At 62.3% G+C, this 22,451-nt stretch overlaps 1 protein-coding gene across 2 annotated transcripts; it reads right to left on the bottom strand.

The window, feature by feature from the left end:
- Positions 1-7,073: 7,073 nt before the first annotated feature.
- On the bottom strand, positions 7,074-21,565 carry FEV (FEV transcription factor, ETS family member). 2 transcript variants are annotated; one of them, XM_045031774.1, is made up of 3 exons: positions 21,505-21,565; positions 16,714-16,788; positions 7,074-8,747 (listed from the first exon to the last, which is right to left on the bottom strand). In XM_045031774.1, exons 1-3 carry the CDS (start codon positions 21,512-21,514, stop codon positions 8,236-8,238), a joined length of 597 nt encoding a protein of 198 aa, XP_044887709.1. In that variant the 5' UTR covers positions 21,515-21,565; the 3' UTR covers positions 7,074-8,235. The 2 variants fall into 2 exon arrangements, with proteins under 2 accessions (XP_044887709.1, XP_044887710.1); XM_045031775.1 differs by lacking the exon at positions 21,505-21,565 and adding an exon at positions 17,349-17,460.
- Between the last annotated feature and the right edge of the window lie 886 nt (positions 21,566-22,451).

The raw sequence follows: 22,451 nt of genomic DNA, 5'->3' as shown, positions 1-22,451 counted from the left end.
AACTGGACATACCCACTTCCTTCGGAAGAGAGCAACCCCCAAACCACAGGATCACAGGGTGGTGAAGTGTGGGGCGTGGGAGCTAGGGGCCCGGCTGCTCCCGAGCCGGGGGTGCTTGGTTCATTGCTCTGGGTGAAGGAGCCAGGACCGGGCTGCTTCCCACGCAAGCGGTGCAGGGCATGGGCCCACGGGGCAGCGGGGGCGGCTAGCTCATCGGACAGGAGACGGGGGGGTGGATAAGGACATGCCCGAAGAGGAAACGCCAGCTGCCGAGGGGCCCCTGAATCTAGCGGAGAGCCGGGCAGGACAAGAACCGACAGCCGGAAGCTGAAGCCAGACTAAGTCCAGTGAGAACCTGGGCACCGACTGGCAGCAGCGCGGGTGATTAACCCCTGGAACCCGCTCCCCAGGGTGGGGGGATTCGCCGTCTCCCGACGGCTTCACGCCCAGACCGGTTGCCCTCCTGGCCCATGCTGCAGTCACTGGGCTCCGTAGGAGGGTGATGAGGTGGAAGTCTCCGGCCTGGGCTCTGTGGGTCTGGGAGTTACGTGCTGAGAAGGGGAATCGGCCCTGGGGATGGAGGCTTCGGCCACCATGATCCTGTGGCTGCTCCGGCCTCGGCCGCTCCCCCCGGTCCCCCGTTTGCTTGCTGCGGTGGATTCCCCCGGGCTCTGGCCAGGGAGAGGTTAAAGCTGCTTTGCTGAGTCACCAGCGCTGGCTGTTTATTCCTGTGCTGGCCCAGACGGGGCCAGTGCGCTCGCTCCCCAGGGCCGATTCCCGGCAGAGCATCCTCAGGAGCCGCTGTGCACCAGGCAACCGCCTGCCTTCCTTCCATGCACGCAGCAGCGTCTCTGCAGGCTCCGGCTGCTCCCTGCAGCAGCTCACTGCCGGTGCCGGTGCCGGTGCCGGTGCCGTGCGGGATCTGGCTGCGTCCTGCACGCCCCCACGTGAAACGGCTGGGCCTGGGGAGGAGCGGGGGAGCCTTGCTGGTGTGGGAGCGGAAGAGTGGTCATTACAGCCCAGCTGGGGCCTCCCCTCTCCCCCTCTCTGTCCCACTCCCGACGCCCCAGTTTCAAGCTTCGTCTCCCTCATCCTCCTGGCCTGGTGGTCTGTAGCAGACGCCCACCACTCCCACCCACACCCACACACCCCCTCGGGATCCTTCCTAAAATGGGAATGAGCTGTAATATTAACCCCGGGGGAAGCGTTTCTGCCTTTGCCTGTGTTACGTCTGAGTCATTTCTCTTCTCTTGGCTAAAAAACCCACGACGGTGTCGCAGACCCACTGTGGCTGCTGGGAGGGGACCCCACCACTCTGTGCTTTGGGTTCCCAGGGCTGTTTCAAGCTCCTGCCGCCTGCTCCAATCCCGGGGTCCCGAGGCATGTGCTCAGGGGACCCCCCGGCCGAGTGCTGGAGCTGGCTGGGCACAGCGCTGGCCCTGCACACACCCCCAAAGGTGTGTGACTGGTGGCTAAGTCCCTCAGGGCCAGGCACTTGCTGGGACACTGTTACCCCCCCCTCCCTCCATGACCCTCCACTTTGTTCAGTCTGTCGACTTTATGCCCTTGATAATTCGGCATGTGGCGAGCGCAGCGCAGACCAGACAATCAAACCTCCTGAACGCAATGTCCCGCGCCAGGTCGCCCATCTGGGGTCCTCTGCCCCCTGCCTGCCCTGCCCCTCTGGCAGCCTCCCTCCCCCAGCTCAATCTGCTGCAAAATGGCTCCATCCCGCAGGCCCCACCCCAAGTCCTGCTGGGGTCACCTGCTTCTTTTGTTCCTTTTCCATTGTTCCAGCCCTCGCCCCCTTCAGACGGGAGGAGGAAGCATCTTCTCCCAGGCAGAGCAAACCTCTTGTCCCCAGGCGTTTCACTCTGACCGGACGATCAGCTGAGCGCCAGTCACACCCCATTGTCGCTGGCCCAGCAGAGACCTGACACAGACCTGGATCCGCTTTGCCTGACGCAGCCTTTTCATGAGACCATTTCACAGTGTTGGCCACAACGCCGACATGGTCCCAGTGGCAGCCCCAGCGCATCACAAGTGGGTGCTTTCTTTCAGAGTTAGCGGCTGGAACCAGCTATGGAGAATGCAGGGCCCGAGCTGGGATTTCCAGGGGCACCTGCGGTTAGCACGGGCAACACCATGATTGACCTGGGAACTGTGCATATTTCGCCTGCCGATCCAGCCACTGTGATTTACCTGCGGGCAGGTGAGCCGCCCGAGGGGCTGCTCAGTGGTGGGATTTCCCTGCGGACGGGCGACTGCACCGTCTCTTCTGTTAGCCCCGTGACTCACTGATGCCCCCCGGCCTTGCAGGCCGGCTGGTCGGTCACACCTCTGCAGTACAGGCGTGCGATGCTACCAGCCTGCACACGCACTCTGCTCAGCTGCGCACGGCCGTGGAGACCGAGGCCTGAGCACAGCTGGGGAGGAACAGCCTGGAGCGCCGACGGGATCCCTACCAGGGAGGGAGCGGGACCAGGCCCCAGCAGAGACACGCGTCGGAGGCCAGAGCCGGGCAGAGTGGGGGAAGCGGTGTCACACCTGTAACAAACTGGGTGCAGGCTGGAGGCCCATCCCTGGTCTGGTGTAGACTCAGCTGGGGATGCTTGGGGCAGGGGGACACCTTGTGGCAGGCCCTTGTATTGCAGCCAGGAGCAAAGCCCCTGTACCGCTGATCTATGGGAGAGGGTCTGTCTGCGTGTCCTTGGACAGGGCCTGCTTGCGCCCTCAGGCGTGTACACACGGCGCCCCCTGAAGCCAGGGGCGCTTGCTCACGTGGGTCTGAAGCCTGTGGTGCATGCACAGCCATACACAATTATAGTCACCTGCAGCAGGGTCATGCATTTGCGCAGTGTGCATGAAGGGATGAGGCCTAATGCCAGTGGCAGGTGTGCCCCGTTAGTGTCTCTGCTAGAGGCCGGTGTTTGGAAGCAGAGGGACAGGCGTTCTGTCCCAGGCCGTCCCCGTCTGAGCCCTACAGTCATTGCGGCTGGTGTCTAAATTTGCTTCCCAGTACGGCACTCCAAAGAGGCTAGACAACCTGTGGTGGAGTAGGGAGTACAGACTGTCTGTGTGGGGGAGGGGAGAGCCAGAGATTTAGGTGAGATGCAGGTATTCAGACTGTAAGATGAGCTAGGCCTGGGGGAGGGGAGATGACACCTCTGGCCAGTGGGGAGACAAAGGAGAGGAGCTGAGGAGAGAGGAGGGGCCGAGGGGGTTGGCAGACGGGAGTTGGCTGGAGAAGAGAGGGGAGGCAGGGAGACCGGGCTCTGATCCCCGAGGGGGGGGCTGGGAGGCCCCCAAGATGGACCTAACCGGGGAGATCCGGTTATCTGTGCCTGCAAGACCTGTGTTGGACTGTGTTCCTGTCGTCTGAATAAACCTTCTGCTTTACTGGCTGGCTGAGAGTCCTGGTGAATCGGCAGGGAGCCCGGGGGTGCAGGGCCTGACTCCCCCACACTCCGTGACACAACCACAGTGTTAGGGGGCAGGGAACGCCAGACCCAAGCGAGGCCATGTCACCACGTTCGCTCTCAAAACAGCCCCAGAAATGACACTCAAGGTCAGGTGTAGCTGTGGGGGTGGAGAGGCGGCTCAGTAAACAGCCTATGGGCAAGCAGCAGCCCAGAGGCAAACAGCTGCCGGAAAGCGCTACAGGATCAGAGCCTTAGACAGCTCCCAGGATTGCTCCCGCACGTGGCTGAGAGCGTCGTCTCGTGCGGGAGCTGCGAGCACCACACAGTGCTCTGTGAATGGCCAGAGCGTGCAGACCCATAGCTGCGGGGCCCACATACTCTGCGGAGTGGTTAGCAAGGACTTTCTGGGGGCTTTCATAGCATGGGGAGCGGGCTGGGGGCATCTCTCTGTCACCTCTGCCTGCTACAGGATGGAATCAGAACTGCTCAGCTGTGTGTCATAGACCTCGTATTGCTCATAAAGAAGGGAGAGTCCCCTATTGGTTTGCTGGTCTGAGGCAGGCTTGTGGAGCAGAAGGCCCTGCCGGTTCCATGCCTGCCATTTCGGTGCTGGTCCTAGTGACTGTGGTTTCACAGCATAACAGTGGTCATGATTCTGAATCCCCAAGGGGAATTCTGCACCACTGTGCAATGCAGAATTTGCACAGATATTAATATTGTGCACACAGAATTCCCACCCCCCCATCCACACCAGAAATGGGTTGCAGAGCTGCTGGCTGCCACTAGGGGACCGTTGGACTTGGCAGAGCCCAGCTGGCAATTAGAAGACACTGTGTGGGGTGGGGTGGGGCAGGGCAGGGCAGGGCGTGGAGGGGGGAGAACAGGGGGGAAGCTGGAGGGTTCCCAGCAGCTACAGTTGCCAGCCCACCCTGAAGGAAAGAGTCGGTGTGCAGGAAACTCCATGCAAGCCTGGGACCCGGGATCAGGCTGCTTCTCTCTCTGGATCCCTGGGTTCTGGGGGGAGGGGTGCAGGTGTCTGGGCTGGGGGTCTCCGAAGCTGGGCTCTGGCGGGGGAGGGGGCAGAGACTCAGGAATTGGGTTGTCGTAGGGGTTTCTTTAACACTCTACTCCTGAGGGAATTTGTGTATGTGTCTGTGTTGTTACAGACGTACTTGCTGACAGGTGTTTTGAAATAAATTTTGAAACTGGTGTGATTATCTAGTGTTATTTTGACAAATAAAATATTCAGAATTTTGCAGAATTATAAAATCTTGTGCACAGAATTTGTAATGTTTGGGCGCCGAATTCCCCCAGGAGTAGACTCTGCTCCAGAGCGTCCAACATTCCCCGTTTTAAACTAGGCACCCAGCTCTGGAGGGCAGGTGTGGGGGTGGGCTGGACCCGCCTCTCCAGAGTCCAGTCCCGCAGGATTGTGGTGTTGGCTCCAGGTGGCACCTTCCTGGCCCCGTTTCCTCTCCCCACACGCTCAGACGTCACCGGCAGCCTCCAAAGCAAACACCACCGGGGCAAGTCCTTGCCCAGCAGCCACTGCACTGATGCATTCACAGACTGAGCCTTGGCGTTAAAGTAACTCTCCAGTTTATTGAACGTGCCAGCACCACTCATGCACCCCACATCCTGCCCCCCTCACCCCGCCACGTGTACTGAGCCCCGTGTAATCCAGTGGAGGGGCCGGTCTGCCCTTCGGCCATTCCATCCTCCTCCTCGCTGCACTAACATCCTGCCACATGGCCGGTGCTCTTATAACTGCAGGGAGGAAGCCCGAGCTGCCACCCTGAATCCCAGGGCTCCTCAGCCCAGCCACTGATCAGAATCCCCCCCACATGCAGCAGGGAGCCCCCCAGCCCAGCAGGGCTCAGAGAGAGCCAAAGCTGCAGGAGGGGGGCAGTGTTTACTAGATGCGACTGTGTCTGGGGGAGAGCAGCGATGCCATGCCGCATGCAGCCAAGTGCCAGAGACCAGGGGGCTACTGAAATCCCGGCTGGGCCCACTGAGCCCTGGGACCGAACCGCCAGCCTCCAGCACGGCCCAGGTCATTCCAGCGGCTCTCATCTCATTACACGAGAGACGGCCCCGACTCGCCACGTCCTCCCGGTCCCTTCCAACCCCAGAGCTGCCTGTGTGTGAGCCCGTCGCCGGGAGCGGAACGAAACCAGGGACTGGACCCGACCCAAGGACTTTATCAGACCAACAGACCCACCTAGCCTGGTTCCCCGCCACCCCCTACCCTGCTGCCCTGGATCAACAGGCCCAGCAAGCCGATATCCCTCCCCCCACTGCCCTGGATCAGAGCAATAGGCCCATCTACCTCCGTATCTCCCCCTACTTTCACACGGCCCTAAATGAGACTAGGGACCCATCTAGCCTGGGATCCCTCCTCTGACGGTGCCCCAGACCAGCTGCTTCAGGGGCAGGCGTGACTCCTCTGCCAGGCATGAATCGGCCCCCGGCGGGGGAGGGGGCATTTCCTCCTGAGCCCAGGGCCTGGCTCATGCGCTGATGCACGAGGGTTGGCGTTTGAGCAAGACTCTCCTGGCAGCCCCCGGCAGACAGAGGGGCTGGGCTAGGGAGATGCTGGGCCCCATGGCAGACAGAGGGGCTGGCTAGAGAGAGGCTGGGCCCCCCTGGCAGACAGAGGGGCTGGGCTAGAGAGATGCTGGGTCCCCCCGGCAGACAGAGGGGCTGGGCTAGGGAGATGCTGGGCCCCCCCGGCAGACAGAGGGGCTGGGCTAGAGAGATGCTGGGTCCCCCCATGGCAGACAGAGGGGGTGGGCTAGGGAGATGCTGGGCCCCATGGCAGACAGAGGGGCTGGGCTAGAGAGAGGCTGGGCCCCCTGGCAGACAGAGGGGCTGGGCTAGAGAGATGCTGGGCCCCCCGGCAGACAGAGGGGCTGGGCTAGAGAGATGCTGGGCCCCCACGGCAGACAGAGGGGCTGGGCTAGAGAGATGCTGGGCCCCCCCGGCAGACAGAGGGGCTGGGCTAGAGAGATGCTGGGTCCCCCCGGCAGACAGAGGGACTGGGCTAGAGAGATGCTGGGCCCCATGGCAGACAGAGGGGCTGGGCTAGAGAGATGCTGGGCCCCCACGGCAGACAGAGGGACTGGGCTAGGGAGATGCTGGGCCCCCCCGGCAGACAGAGGGGCTGGGCTAGAGAGATGCTGGGTCCCCCCGGCAGACAGAGGGGCTGGGCTAGAGAGATGCTGGGTCCCCCCGGCAGACAGAGGGGGTGGGCTAGGGAGATGCTGGGCCCCACGGCAGACAGAGGGGCTGGGCTAGAGAGATGCTGGGCCCCACGGCAGACAGAGGGGCTGGGCTAGAGAGATGCTGGGTCCCCCCGGCAGACAGAGGGGCTGGGCTAGAGAGATGCTGGGTCCCCCCGGCAGACAGAGGGGCTGGGCTAGAGAGATGCTGGGTCCCCCCGGCAGACAGAGGGGCTGGGCTAGAGAGATGCTGGGTCCCCCTGGCAGACAGAGGGGGTGGGCTAGGGAGATGCTGGGCCCCATGGCAGACAGAGGGGCTGGGCTAGAGAGATGCTGGGCCCCCACGGCAGACAGAGGGGCTGGGCTAGAGAGATGCTGGGACCCCCTGGCAGACAGAGGGGCTGGGCTAGCAGACAGAGGGGCTGGGCTAGGGAGATGCTGGGCCCCATGGCAGACAGAGGGGCTGGGCTAGAGAGATGCTGGGCCCCCACGGCAGACAGAGGGGCTGGGCTAGAGAGATGCTGGGCCCCCACGGCAGACAGAGGGGCTGGCTAGAGAGATGCTGGGCCCCATGGCAGACAGAGGGGCTGGGCTAGAGAGATGCTGGGTCCCCCCTGGCAGACAGAGGGGCTGGGCTAGAGAGATGCTGGGTCCCCCCGGCAGACAGAGGGGCTGGGCTAGAGAGATGCTGGGCCCCACGGCAGACAGAGGGGCTGGGCTAGAGAGATGCTGGGCCCCCACGGCAGACAGAGGGGCTGGGCTAGAGAGATGCTGGGCCCCCCGGCAGACAGAGGGGCTGGGCTAGAGAGATGCTGGGTCCCCCCGGCAGACAGAGGGGCTGGGCTAGGGAGATGCTGGGCCCCATGGCAGACAGAGGGGCTGGGCTAGAGAGATGCTGGGCCCCCCGGCAGACAGAGGGGCTGGGCTAGAGAGATGCTGGGTCCCCCCGGCAGACAGAGGGGCTGGGCTAGAGAGATGCTGGGTCCCCCCGGCAGACAGAGGGGCTGGGCTAGAGAGATGCTGGGTCCCCCTGGCAGACAGAGGGGGTGGGCTAGGGAGATGCTGGGCCCCATGGCAGACAGAGGGGCTGGGCTAGAGAGAGGCTGGGCCCCACGGCAGACAGAGGGGCTGGGCTAGAGAGAGGCTGGGCCCCCCGGCAGACAGAGGGGCTGGGCTAGAGAGATGCTGGGCCCCCAGCAGACAGAGGGGCTGGGCTAGAGAGAGGCTGGGCCCCATGGCAGACAGAGGGGCTGGGCTAGAGAGATGCTGGGCCTGGGGCCTCTGGTGACTGCAGCCTGGCGACCCCGGCCGCAAGCTGCCTCTTCCCCACCACCCCCAGATGCTGCCCTGGGAGAACCTCACCCTCTGGGCATGGCTGGCATTGCCGGTGGGGCGCTGGCTCGGCCTAATTGCTGTCCTGGCTCAGAGGGGATGAGGGTGAGGTGGGCAGGGAGACGGACCCATCTCTTACGGGGTCCAGCCACCCACTCAGAAAAGCCCCCTCTCCCCCCGAAGGGCCGCAAGCAAAGGGGGGTCCCTCGAAGGGGAACCCAAAGGCAAGCCCCCCCGCCCCCGGCACGCCCCGGCGGGCTCTAGTGGTAGTGGTTATTCATGTTGTTGATGTGGGAGGCGGCCATGGCGCTGAAGGGGGCGGAGGGCTGCAGGCCGTGGCCGGGGTAGAGGGCGGGGGCGGCCCCTGGCCAGTAGGAGAAGCTGGTGGGCGTCACCCCCGGGGCCATGAGGTTGAGTTTGGAGATCCCCGAGAAGGGCAGGGGCGCCAGGTTGCCCTGGAACTTGTAGAGGGCGTGGTCGGGGGCGGCGGGCTGGCAGACCTGCGCCAGGCCCTGGAAGTCGAACTTGTAGGCGTAGCGCTTCCCGTGCACCTTGGTCATGATGCTCTTGTCGTAGTAGTAGCGCAGGGCCCGGCTCAGCTTGTCGTAGTTCATGTTGGGCTTGCTCTTGCGCTCGCCCCAGCGCCGGGCCACCTCGTCCGGGTCGATCAGCTTGAACTCCCCGGTGGTGCCCTCCCAGGCGATGCAGCTCAGGTTGGCGCGGTCCGACAGGAGCTCCAGGAGGAACTGCCACAGCTGGATCTGCCCGCTGCCTGCGAGGCCAAGGGGCAGACGGTGAGCGCGACTGTGCCTGGCGGGGGCAGGGTCCGAGCCTGTAACCTGGGGCATCTGCCCTGGGGCGGATGGACATGGGTCATCACAGGGCTATGCCCGCCCCGGCGCGTCACCCTGCCCCGCCACAGCCCCCGGGGCTTGCATCCAGCCCTGGCAATTGCCACATGGGGTCCTGAGCGGCCGGGAGCCCCCGGGGAGCCACAGTGATCAGCCGTTCCCATAGCACGGCTGGGGGCGAGGGCTGGCACTGGACAAGTCCCGCCCCCCACCCGCTGCCTGAACGTCTGGAGAGCTGCCCCGAGAGCAGCGCGTTGGTGGGGACACCCCGGCCGTGCCCAGCTCAGGCGTTACAGGGACGGGCTGGGAAGATGATCGCCCGCGGGCCCGAAAAGCCCCAGAGCAGCTGCTCCCCGGTGCTGCCCTCTGTGGGTCCTGCGGAGGGAGGGGCTCACCCCCCTTGTGTGACGAACGGGGGGAGTTTCTTGTTTTTCCTTGTTTCCTATGGGGGATTTTCTTGGGTTTCCAATGGTTTGGGGTGGGACTGTTTCCTCCCGTGCCAGGGGTTTAACAAGGTGAGGGAGAGGGGGGTTCTTGTTACAGGGGACCGGAGAGGGAACTTGGGACCCTAACCACTGGCGTAGAGAACGGAGACCCCAGAGACCGGTGACTTGGGGACCCGGAGACCCAGCTCAGGAGTCGCAGCCGGTTCTGGCCAGTGGGGGACAATGGGCTGCGGGGAGAGGACCCCGGTGACCTGACCAGCCGGCTCCAGCCAGAGGGGCCAGAGGGGGGCTGAGAGGAGACCCAGGTCTGCCTGTTTACGACCCTGTTTCCCTGGAGAGAAGCCAATGGACATAGGGGGCTTGGGGCCGGGGGTATCGGAGGCCCAGCTGGGAAGCAGGGGGGCTCGGGGCTGGAGGGGGGGAGCAGGCAGAGCCCCCCTGGCTGCAGGGGACTGGGATGTGCTGGGCTGAGGGAGGCCAGGCCTGAGGCCGGAGAGTTTCCTGTGCTGGGTTCAACGCCCAATAAACCCTCCTGTGTTACGCTGGCGGAGAGTCGCTCCGGGCTAGAGAGCAGGGGGGGGGCATCAACCCCTTCGGGGGGTGGAGGCCTGGCGGGGGTGCAGAGCGTGTGGACTCCCTGAGGGGGCCCACGGCACAGACAGACGTGCTGAGGCTCAGAGAGGTGCGGCTCCAGGAGGTGGAGGGGCCTGACCCCGAGACAGTGGCCCCCCGAGAAGGGCTGTCGCACTGCAGGGGGCTCCCCCCATGGGCCGCACGGGGCCACGCATGGGCCCGACCTGTGAGTCCGTGACACCCTGCCTGCCCCAAGTCACTGCGCCCGGTAACCGGGGCCGTCTGGCAGCGGGGTCAGTGCCCTGTCTGGACACGGTCCAGCCCATCCCCAGCATGTGCTGCCCCCAAGTGGCACGAAACCAGCAACGCCACAAATGTTATTAGAGACACGGCGGCGGGGGAGGAGATCTCTCTTGTTGGACCAGCTTCTGGCGGGGCTGGGATGTGTTCACGCCGCAGGGAGCCCTTAATGCAGGTGGAACGGAGTGTTCAGCGCACGTAGTTAGCACGTGTTGTAAGGGCCCATTGAATTGTCTCGTTAGACTTGGTACGGCGACCCCCATCTCTTCATGGGCCGTGTCTGTCCCTCCCTCCCGGCACCCGGGGACGTGGGCTCTGGCCCACGAAAGCTTCTGCCCCAATAACTGCGCTAGTCTCTAAGGTGCCCCAAGGGCTCCTCGCTGACTAACACGGCCACCGCCCTGAAACCATTCAAGGGGGTTAAGAGCTGTGGGGGCTACTGGGTGGCAGACGTTGTAATGAGCCATAAATCCAGGGTCTCTGCTCAGAGCAGGATTTTGAGACCCTGGATTTATGGCTCATAAAGCGGAGTGATGAACTGCGCTCACCGGCTCTGTCTTTTCAAAGCGTTGTGCAGGTTCCCTCTGAGGACCAGGATGGAGCGGGGCTCAGACAGGGGGTGAGGGTGGTGATGTTCCCCCGCAGGTGACGGGGTGTTTTTGTCTTTGATCATTTTCCTGTGTGAGTTCATTCGAGAGCACAGGGATTGCCTGGTTTCACCCACGTCACTGCTGTGGGGGCACTGGCTGAGACACACCACATGTTGGGAGGAGTGTGTGTGTGGGACCCATGGACCCATGCAAAACACTCGGCAACAAGGGGGGGGCTGCATGGGGGGCAGGAGGTCAAACACGGCAGGAGACGCGGCTCTGATTTTACTGCAGAGTCACGTACATCAACAAAACGGCCCCCGTAACATCCCTCTGTGTGTGTGTGTAACATACCTGTGTGTGCCCGAGTGTGTAACATACCTGTGTGGTACTGTGTGTGTATAACATACCTGTGTGTGCCCGAGTGTGTAACATACCTGTGTGTGCCCGAGTGTGTAACATACCTGTGTGGTACTGTGTGTGTATAACATACCTGTGTGTGCCTCTGTGTGTGTGTAACATACACGTGTGCCTGTGAGTGTGTAACATGCCCGTGTGTGTAACATACCCATATGTGCCTCTGTGTGTGTAACATACCTGTGTGTACCCAAGTGTGTAACATACCTGTGTGTGCCTGAGTGTGTAACATACCTGTGTGGTGCTGTGTGTGTGTGTAACATACCTCTGTGTGTGTGTGTGTGTGTGTAACATACATGTGTGTTCCCATGAGTGCGTAACATGCCCATATGCGTGTAACATACCCATGTGGTGCTGTGTGTGTAACATACCTGTGTGTTCCTGTGTGTGCGTAACATACCCATGGACACCCCCTCCCAGCCCCACACGCTGCCCCCTTGGAGATTGTTCACCACTGCACCCAGAACCCTGCACATCCCAGCATGGACGGGTCTGTCCGTCCCGTTTACTGAAGCTGGTGGGACAATACGCAGCCGTCCCACCAGCAGAGATCCCTGGTTCCCCACTGACCTCGGCCAGTTCCTGGTGCATTTAACATGTGCTCCGTGGATATCGCATAGTGCACGAGCCTTCCCAAAGTCAGTGTGTGTTCCAGGTGTGCAGGTACCTCTGCCAGCCAGACTTGCTATTTCAGCAAAGTCTGAGATCAGGTTTGTTTGACAAGCCCTATGCTGGCCTCATTCCTTATAGTCCTGTCCTTTATTTCTTTATCAGCTGAATCCCGTGGCAGTTTTCCCATTGTTCTGCCCAGTGCTGATGTCAGCCTACGGTTACCTGGGTCATTCCACTTGCCCTTTTCAAATATTGGCACAACATCAGCACTTTTCCTGTCTTCTGGTATGTCCCTTGTATTACAAAAATTATTAAAAATGAAGGTGAGCGGGCCAGAAATCTCCTTAGCCAACTCTTTAAAGACTCTTCGGTGCAAGTTATCTGGTCCTGCTGATTTAAAACTATTTAGCCCTAGTAGACGTTGTTTAACATCCTCCTGAGTTACTAATGGACTGGAAAGTACTTCATCTTCCTCATGTGATACAAGTACGTCAGCCTGCTTCTTTCCAAATATAGAACATAAATATTTATTGAACACTTCTGCCTTTTCTGCATCATTAACAATTTCACCATCTCTGTCTAGCAACGAGCCTGTACCATTACTAGTATTTCTTTTGTTTATAATACTCTAAAAACTCCTTCTTAATTTCCTGCCAGCCATGGATTTTTCCCTGATGTCTTCGGCTTCCTTTATCAATTTTCTACACTTCACTACTTCTAATTTATAGCGATTGCAATCTATTTCCTCTTTTCCCCATTTGTTAGTATGGCTTTTTTTCATTTCCAAGTGCTGCCTTCGCCTCACCACTGAACCAGGATGGGCTTTAAATCAAAGTTGTCCTTTCACAGTTGTAGATCCGTGGCTTTTTTGGCCACTGAATAAACTCTCCTTAAAGAGCTCCCAATTTTCGCCTACGTTCTTCTCTCTAAAATTTTCCTCCCAGTCAATTTCACGGATTTTTTTCCTCAGCTTTGGGAATCAGCCCTTTCGAAGCAGCAGGAATATCTGTGCCTGGTTGGGAATGTCCTCTGTTTCCCCTCATTGGTTTCCTAAGAGTCGGGATACCACTGATAATAGCGCAGCTCATGTTTTCTCTTTCTCAATTTCACCCCATAACTCCCAGTTCAACCCCCAGTGCCCTAAATAACCCCCTGCCTTCCTCAGGGTTTGCACCCTTCTACTCCTTGCAGTGACCCCTCAGCCATGTCCTATCCAAGCCAGAGCCAGGACCTGTGACGCTGCTCTGAGTTTGTCAGCACCGTCCCGGCAATGCGCTGCCCCGAACAGGGTGTGGTGCTGCCTGCGGCCTGGGGCAGAGTAAACCAGGCCAGCCCCCGCTTTCGCACCGCGCATTGGTGACGCTTGCTCTGGGCGTTCAGACTGTTGGATGGCCCAGGGGCCCCGTCTGTGCCCCCGGTGCTGCTGTCTGGGGTTAGCACTGGGGGCCGATGCATAGGGATTTAACCCCTGCTGTGCCCCAGGCCCAGGGCGCAATGGTTCTGCGCGTGCAGCCCGCACTCCGGGGGGGGGGGATGGCTGAGACTGGGGGGTGCCGCTCTGGAACGCGGGCTCCTCAGCTCAGAACACTGGGAAGAGGGGGTGACATGGGACAGGCATGGCCAGAGCGATCAGACCCGGGTCCGTCTAGCCCAGTGTCCTATCACCCATCGGGTACCCTGGTTATTTTCTACCACGGAAATCTCGTGGCAGCGAGTTCCGCCGGCTACGTGTGTGTCGTGGGAACTGCTCCCCTGGGCTCTGTTCTGGATTTGCCCCTTTCATTGACTGGCCCGTTGCCCTGAGACAGGGTGGAGAGAACGTCCTGGTCTAACCCGGTCGTGGGTCCGAATGGGTCTGTCATGGTCCAGTCCTCAAGGAAGCCAACCCCGGGGCGTCCCCTCTCGCTCCCTAGCAGATCGGTTCAAGCCGGCTGCCCCGCACCGCTGGGAGCAGCCCCTGCCTCCCAGTATCGGGGGCTGAGCCGGGCAGACTGCAAGGCCCCCCCTCCGCGTGCGCAGCCTCCCCGCCGGCAGCTACTGCCAGCAGCCGCCGCCTCCCCGCCCTGCCCCGCCGGCTCTCGGGCCTCTGCCGCTGTCTGCGGGGCTGGGGCTGCATGAACCGGGCCCCAGCTCTGCTCGCCGGGTGCTGCAGGTCCGGGCCGAGGGGATGCGGGGGGCGGGAGTGCAGGGTTCTCGGGGAGCCGCACCCCAAAGCGCCCAGCGGGGGGAGGCTGCGGCTCCGGGCTGCGTTCGGACGAGCGCTCCTAGCCCAGCCGCTCCCGTTCACGCCAACCCCAGGCAGTCACGGGGAAAGCGAGGCACGGGGAGGAGGGGCGGGGGCGAGAGACAGACGGTCCCACCCCGGCCACTGCAGCTCCCTGGAACGGGCGGCCCTGAGCTCTTCCCCCGGATCATTGTACAGGGGCCGGGAGACCTTTCACCCCTGCCCGGGAGCTGGAGCCTGGCAGTGCCTGGCCAGTGGGTTACTCACAGGCACCGCTGAATTCATACTTCTCCGCGGGTGCCTGGCCGGGCCGTAGCCCTGGGGGGGGGAACGGGGTAACAGGGAACCTGGCTGGCAGAAAGGGCTGGTGAGGGTCCGGCCGGCGCCTTCATAGGGCGTTTTCAGGGCACGGTAACTACATGGTGTCGCCTCGGTGCCCGAGACACCCAGATGCCTGCTCCGTCTTTGTCTGAGCAGCCCCCAAAGTCCTGGGCAAATCCCCCCCCACCCTACTCGAGAGCCTGCTGCCCCCGGCAACCAGCCTGCAGCCGCCCCGACCCCCGCCCCTGCTGCCCCCGGCATCCAGCCTGCAGCCGCCCCGACCCCCGCCCCTGCTGCCCCCGGCATCCAGCATGCAGCCGCCCCGACCCCCGCCCCTGCTGCCCCCGGCATCCAGCCTGCAGCCGCCCCGACCCCCGCCCCTGCTGCCCCCGACATCCAGCCTGCAGCCGCCCCGACCCCCGCCCCTGCTGCCCCCGACATCCAGCCTGCAGCCGCCCCGACCCCCGCCCCTGCTGCCCCCGACATCCAGCCTGCAGCCGCCCCGACCCGCCCCTGCTGCCCCCGGCATCCAGCCTGCAGCCGCCCCGACCCCCGCCCCTGCTGCCCCCGGCATCCAGCCTGCAGCCGCCCCGACCCCCGCCCCTGCTGCCCCCGGCATCCAGCCTGCAGCCGCCCCGACCCCCGCCCCTGCTGCCCCCGGCATCCAGCCTGTAGCCGCCCCGACCCCCGACCCTGCTGCCCCCGGCATCCAGCCTGCAGCCGCCCCGACCCCGGCCCAGCATTGTCTGTCCGGTCGCTGCAGCCTCTGTTCTCAAATCCCCCCCCTCTCCTGCCACACCCCGACCGGTCCATACACTCCGATAGCGCCCGATTCTATCGCGTGCCACGAATCGCCGTTCGGACACTGGGGCTAACGGGAACAAACCCAAAGAACCGGGTATTAACCGGCACAGACTAGCCTGGCGTATGTCAGCCGCCCGCCAGCTCCTCCGGGGGTTTGTTATTCGGGGTTGTCGGGTTTGGGGTGTTCTGGCCACAGCCCGTTTATATCGATCGTTGCTGGTGGCGGTGTATTGACAATAGCCAGTAGGTGCAAAAAATGCGGTTAAACCGTTTTGAGAACATCGCAGCGGCGCGGAGCCCGTGAGTCCCGCACACCCGGATTGATCCGCGCCGGGTAGCGCGGGGGCCGGGAGAGCGACCGGGCCAGTTTCTTAAGCTCTGCGCCTTCTCACTCCACACACCCCGGTTCCCCTCGAGCTCCGCTTGGCGAATGCGGCGCCGGGACACTCGGATCCGAGGACCCACAAACCAGAATTGAATCCGGGGTGAATCCACAGGCGGGAACTAATCGCGGGCTGGGCGCGAATGGGCAGATCCGGATCAGGTTGATGGCCAGGGCTCCAGGTTACAAGGGGCGGTGTTTTAAAGGGAGCGAGACGGACACGAGTCTGTCCGAGGAGCAGATTTAACAGTGGGCGGGTTTGGGGGGTTTCTTCGGGCTCGGTTTTGTTTTAAATCTAACTCTCGCCTTGACTATTATGCGCTGTTTGGTACATTGGGCAGCGCGGTCCGCCGGATTCCTGCGATCGCAGCGCGGCGACCCCTGGGACTCGAGCTAACGGGCAGGTCTCGTGGGAGAGTCCATCGGTCCCGAGTGGCCTCCAGCCTCTCTCCGAATCCCCACATCGAAAGTTGAACCCGCACCGAATTTGCAAACGAGCGAATCGAAATTCTCCTCCGGAACCCCGAGGGCAGGTTTCCGCGCGTGGGTCAGACTCCGCGTAAAGCGCACGGGAGTTCGCGGCCAATTCGGATTCCAGTTCGGCCAGCCCCTTGGGCTCCCCTCCCCCCAGCTCAGGCAGTGGGATTTGGGGGTGCAGGGTGGGGCGGGACTTTCCTTTCGTTGTTTCCAATAATCCGGCGGGGTTTGGCAGAAGCTGGAGGCGCCGGGTCTGGAGGAAAATGTAGGTTTCGGGCTCCGCTCCCGCCCGGCGTTTCCGGGGGAAAAACGAATTACCAGCACCACCACCCCGTTCCCGAAAACAAAGCCCCGGTCTCCCAGCTGGCGGGAACTCGAATCTCTGGGTCCCGGCCCGGAACGCGGCGCCCCGATTCCGCGGAGCTAAATTCCAGGGTTTGAAAAGCGCCCATCCCACCCGTGCAATTTCCCCGCGCGTGGGAGAGGGGATCCCCCAGCAGGGTCCTCCTGCTTCCCCCCAAAGGGCCGGGTCGCCCTTGTCTCATTTCCAGCCTGGCCCCAGTGCCGGGCGGGGGGCGAATACCCCTGCCCTGCCCCCGGCAAGGTTCCCGACCCTCCGCAGGAGCCGAAAGACGCGCCGCGCCCCAGCCGCGAAGCGCCGTGTAAAGGCTCCGGGTTGGCGCGGCCGGGCGCGGTGCGAGCGGAGGGGCCCGGCGGGAAGGATGGACGTGGCGCCCTTACCTTTCTGCACGCCGGGGCTGAGCGATCCCCACGCCGGGCTCTTCCCCTCCTTGAACAGAGTCTCTCCGACTGGATCTGGGGCGGAGACAGAGACGCGTTCGCACGGGGCCAGGTCCCAGCCCGCTCCGGAGTCGCTTTGCGGCTCCCCAGCGCCCGCTGGGCGGCTTTTAAAGCGCTGCCCGGTCCCCAGCCCCCTGCGCGCCGGCGGCCGCTTCCCCCCCGCTGGGGCTATGAAGCCAGGAAACGCGTCCAGGAAAAAGGAAATCCGATTTCCGACAGAGCCCGGGCCGCTTTAAATAGGATACAAACTCCGCCGCCCGGCCGGGGAGCGGCGGCGAAGGGGAGACGGCCGGTGCCTGGCAGGGGATGGCAGGGGCTGACGTGCCCAGGAGCCGGGCTGCCGGCTCGGGGAGCCGGGGGAGGCGCAGGAGCGGGCGGGGAGCCCATCCCCGTGCCCTCGGGCCGGGGGCGGGGGCGAAGGGGAGACGGCCGGTGCCCGGCAGAGACTGACGTGCCCAGGAGCCGGGCTGCCGGCTCGGGGAGCCGGGGGAGGCGCAGGAGCGGGCGGGGAGCCCATCCCCGTGCCCTCGGGCCGGGTCCCCGCGGGGCGGGGGCGGGGGCGGGGGGGCCCGTACCTGGCAGGTACATGTTGAGCAGCAGCGGCTGGGCTCCGGCACCGTGTCTCATGGCAGCTCTGGGAGCGGCCCGCGGGCTGCATGGTTTATTATTCCGGCCCCGCTGATCAGGGCGCCGCTGCTGGGGGATAACTGGCAGCGGGACCGGGACGGGGAGGGGGGGGCAGTTTCCAGGCAACTTGCGAGGGGCGCGGGGCCCGGCTGCAGCAATTTCCTCTGCAGAGCGCGCGCTGTAATTAAAGCCGCGATCCCGCTCCGGCCCCCGCCCCCCCTATCGGGCCCGCATCAGACTCTCATCAAGTCCCCGCTGCAGGCGGCCGGGCGGGCGGGCGGGTTTCTATGGAGCCGGGCGCGGGCGCCTCCTGCATTTTCCGCCTCCTTAACTCTTCGCAAACAGCCGCCCGCGGGCCAGCTGCGAGCCCGGGAGCTGGGGGGAGGGGCGGGGGGGGACATGGCCCGGGCCCGGCCCGCCGCCTCCCCCGCTCCCGGCCCCCCCCAGGCGCGCTCACCCCCGCGCCCCGGAGACACCCCAGCGCCCCCCGGCCGGGGGCTGCCCCCGCCCTGTCACACTCACTCCCTGTCACACTCACTCCCATCACACTCACCCCACCCTGTCACACTCACCTCCACCCTGTCACACTCACCCCCCCACACTCACCTTCTCCCTGTCACACTCACCTCCTCCCTGTCACACTCACCACCTCCCTGTCACACTCACCGCCTCCCTGTCACACTCACTCCCATCACACTCACCCCACCCTGTCACACTCACCCCTGTCACACTCACCTCCACCCTGTCACACTCACTCCCATCACATTCACCCCACCCTGTCACACTCACCCCTGTCACACTCACCTCCACCCTGTCACACTCACCCCCACACTCACCTTCTCCCTGTCACACTCACCTCCTCCCTGTCACACTCACCCCCTCACACTCACTGCCTCCCTGTCACACTCATCCCATCACACTCACCCCGCCATGTTACATTCACCCTGCCATGTCACACTCACCTCCTCCCTGTCACACTCACCCCCTCACACTCACCTTCTCCCTGTCACACTCACCCCACCATGTCACACTCACCTCCTCCCTGTCACACTCACCCCCTCACACTCACCACCTCCCTGTCACACTCACCCCGCCATGTCACACTCACCCTGCCATGTCACACTCACCTCCTCCCTGTCACACTCAGCACAGCCCTGTCACACCGCCTCCCTGTCACACTCACCCCATCACACTCACCTTCTCCGTGTCCCACTCTCCCCTGCCCTGTCCCACTCACCTCCTCCCGTCACACTCAGCACAGCCTGTCACACTCACCCCATCACACTCACCCCACCCTGTCACACTCCCCACAGCCCTGTCACACTCACCCATCACACTCACCCCTGCCCAGTCACACTGACCTCAGCCCTGTCACACTCACTCCATCACACTCACCCCCATCCTGTCACGCTCACCCCACCCTGTCACACTCACCACAACCCTGTCACACTCACACCATCACACTCACCACAGACCTGTCGCACTCAACCGTGCCCTGTCACACTCACCTCCTTCCTGTCACATCCACCCCACCTGTCACACTCACCTCCCCATCACTCTCACCCCTGCCCGTCACACCCACAGCTTCCCTGTCACATTCTCCCCTCCTGCCCTGTGACACTGATCCCTGCCCTGTCACACTCCCACCCCCATTACACTCTGTGCCGGAGCAGGGAGCGGGGCGGATTTGACCTGGGAATGTTTTCTTTTTTTTCTTGTTACTACGTTTCCTTTCCCTTGTGTCAGGTAACAGAAGTTGAACTACTGGGATTTCCAGTGAGCCAGTTGCTCTAGCGGATTCCCCGACTCTTGGAAATGCCAGCCTGGGTCAGCAGCATTCAGCTGCATGTAGAAAACCAGTTAATAGATGGTGCCTGAGTTACACTGGGAGTTACACTGGGGATGAGAAGGAAGCTACCTGAGCTGTAACCTGAGCCAGGAGGGGGGTGGGAGAAGTGACACCTTCTGCCCGGGAGACTGAACAAAGGAGAGGAGGAGGGGGGGGGAGAAAGCGGCTGGAGGAATTTTTAGTTTCAGTTTGGGCTGGGTGGTGCAACGCAGGGAACCCCAAGCTGGGGTCTAAGCTCCCTGAACCCCCAGAAGGACTCGATTGAGGGGTTCTGGTTGTACCTACCCGCTCCGCTTGGGACCGTGTTCCTGTCGGCTCATAAACCTTCTGTGTCACTGGCTGGCTGAGAGTCCTGGGGAGTCACAGGAAGTGGGGTGCAGGGCCCTGGCTCCCCGAGACTCCTTAACACACTCACCTCACCCTCTCCCCTACTTTGTCACACTCACCCCCACCTGTCACACCCACATCCTTCCTGTCACTCACCCCACCCTGTCACACTCACCCCCTCCTGCCCTGTCACACTCACCCCTCACTATCACACTCACCCCCTCCTGCCCTTTCACACTCACCCCTGCCCTGTTACACCCACTCCAACCCCGTTATACTAATCTCACCCTCTTCCCTACCTTGTCACACTCATCCCCTCCCCATTGCTATCTCCTCTCATCATCACACTCATCCCTTCTCGGCCCTGCCCCCCAACATCACACTCCCCACCACTCCCATCCCTCCTCGGGGTCACGGTCCCCCACACTCCCGCCCCCTGACTGCCACGCTCACTCTTCCCAAGATCCTGGTACACGCCCAGGCCCACCCCCGCCTGGACAGGGGCCGCCTGCGGTAACAGGCCTGGACGCCATGAGCCAGGAGGCCCCTCCCAGCCCTGTGTCCCTATGCAGAGCCAAGGACTGGCCGTTGGTGGCTAACCTACCCTGCGGCAGCCTGAGGCCTCACCTGTGGCCTGGCTCCAGGGCTTACAGCCACCTAGGTTAGCCTGGGCCCAGGATCACCCCAGCCATGCGCCCTCCCACCCAGGAACACCTTGTGCTGGGGACTCCTCGGGGAGGGGCTGTCACGGAGTCCCTGGGCGATACCCTGGAACCAGGGCCGGCTCCAGACCCCAGTGCGCCAAGCACGCGCTTGGGGCGGCATTTTGCCGGCAGGGCGGCAGGCAGCTCCGGCGGACCTTCCGCATGCATGACTGCAGAGGGTTCGCTGGTCCCACAGCTCGGGTGGACCTCCCACAGGCACGCCTGCGGATGCTTCACTGGAGCCGTGGGACCAGCGCACCCTCCGCAGGCACGTCTGCAAGAGGTCCCCCGGAGCCGTGGGACCGGCGACCGGCAGCGCGCCCCCCACGGCGTGCCGCCCTGCTTGGGGCGGCCAAATTCCTAGTGCCGCCCTTGCCTGGAACTGCTCCCCACCAAGCCAGGCAGGACCCTGGGGAGCCTCCTCTCCCTCGGAGCAGCCTGTCTGCAGGACAAGAAGCTCCCACGGCTTCACCTCCTGGGTCTCTCCTTGGAGCATTCAGCATCCTCTGCCCCTCCGTGCGCTTCCCCCAGCGAGTCCGCCCAGGCGGGGTCCTGGGGGGCCACAGGGTCCTGCCCCCCCACTGCGCAGTCAGACGTGACTCTCAGCCAGCCAGTAACACAGAGGTTTATTAGACGACAGGAACAGGGTCTGAAACAGAGCTTGTAGGTACCGCGAACCGGACCCCTCAGCCGGGTTCATTCTGGGGCCCAGTGAGGCAGACCCCCGCGTCTGCCCCCACTCCCCGTCCCCAGCCAGCCCCAAACTGAAACTCCCTCCAGCCCCTCCTCTCTGGCCTTTGTCTCTTTCCCTGGCCAGGAGGTCACCTGATCTCTTTGTTCACCTTTAGCTATTCCCTTGCAGGGGGGAAGGGCCCCGGCCATTTGTTGCCAGGAGTCAGAGTGTCGGCCACTTATGCACACTGGAGACTTAAGAAATGCATAGGGGAAACTGAGGCACCCACACAGTGTTCAGAGGAAACAACAAGAACAGTCCCGCTTCATCACAGGGGGGCAGAGCTGTGTGTCTGTGGAGTAGGCGGCCTCTGCAGGGGGGTATTCCCTGGCCAGCTTTACTGCGGCTATGAATCAGGGTGGCACAAGGGTCGTACCAGTGAATCAGGCCCTGAGGGGTTAATATTGACTCAGACATTCATTTTGTTCCTATTAGGTTACAGTTTCCCCTGCCCCATTAGAGGCTTGTACCTAAAGAAACCAAACACCCACCTGAATCCATCCCTATGGGTTCTAGGCATCTTCGCTTGTTCCAGCCCAGAGACACCCAGGCAAAGCTCATGGAGGTCTGGGCTGGGCTCTCCCTGTCCTGTGCCTAGTGCAGTTATCCAACCCTGTGCAAAGAGGTGGGGTCTGAGGTGGCTGCTTTGATTGGGCAGCACTTGACTCTGGCTTTGCACAGCTGTGAATCTGACTGAGAGGCAGGCGAGAGGGGGGGAGCGTTTACCGTTCTAATGACACCTCAGCTCTTCTTTTACATTGGCGAAAAGGAGGAAGTTTGTGCTGTTAAAGATTGTGGAAAGGAGTTAGACAAAGATGTATCCAGTTCTTTGGTACCCAAATGTGAATGATTCATTGTTGCAATTATCCCTGTCTATAAAAACCGCCATTTCTGTCAAGAACTGTTATATTGGTGTGTAGTGTCTCTGCGTTCAGTCACTACCAGTCTGGAACAGATGCAAACCAGTGTCCATGAAGTAAAAGGCCCATATCCTATTCCCCAACCCCCTGAGCCAGTCAGAGCCCCTGACCTGGCTGGATCAGAACCAGTTCCCTAGAGGTAAAAAGCCCCATATCCCAGTCTCTTTCCCCCTCATCCCCCACATGGAATCACAGTCTTTCTTAAAGGCGTTTATTAAAGCAAACCGCTATAACTGTAGACACAAACAAACAGACTCCTACACAGCTTGAATTCCAGCTTTGTCTCCATTGTTTACCAGGGACTACGCCCTCTATGGCCCACTGTACAGCATACAGAGACCTTCAGTGGATGGATAATATAACTGCAAATACATATCATTGTCGAGGGGACCCAGAAGGTAATACAGCTCCTAGCTATAACCCCGCCTGCCCAGATTGCTGTGCAGAAATAATGGGGGAACAGCGTCTTTCCCACTCCCAGCCCCAGCCCCTAAACTAAGTGCGCAGAATGTCATCCC

The sequence above is a fragment of the Mauremys mutica genome, chromosome 10, assembly GCF_020497125.1.
Source record: "Mauremys mutica isolate MM-2020 ecotype Southern chromosome 10, ASM2049712v1, whole genome shotgun sequence".
In the NCBI taxonomy this organism is placed as follows: Eukaryota; Metazoa; Chordata; order Testudines; family Geoemydidae; genus Mauremys; species Mauremys mutica.
The sequence above is the reverse complement of the archived record's forward strand: the minus strand, read 5'-3'. Positions and strand labels throughout refer to the sequence as shown.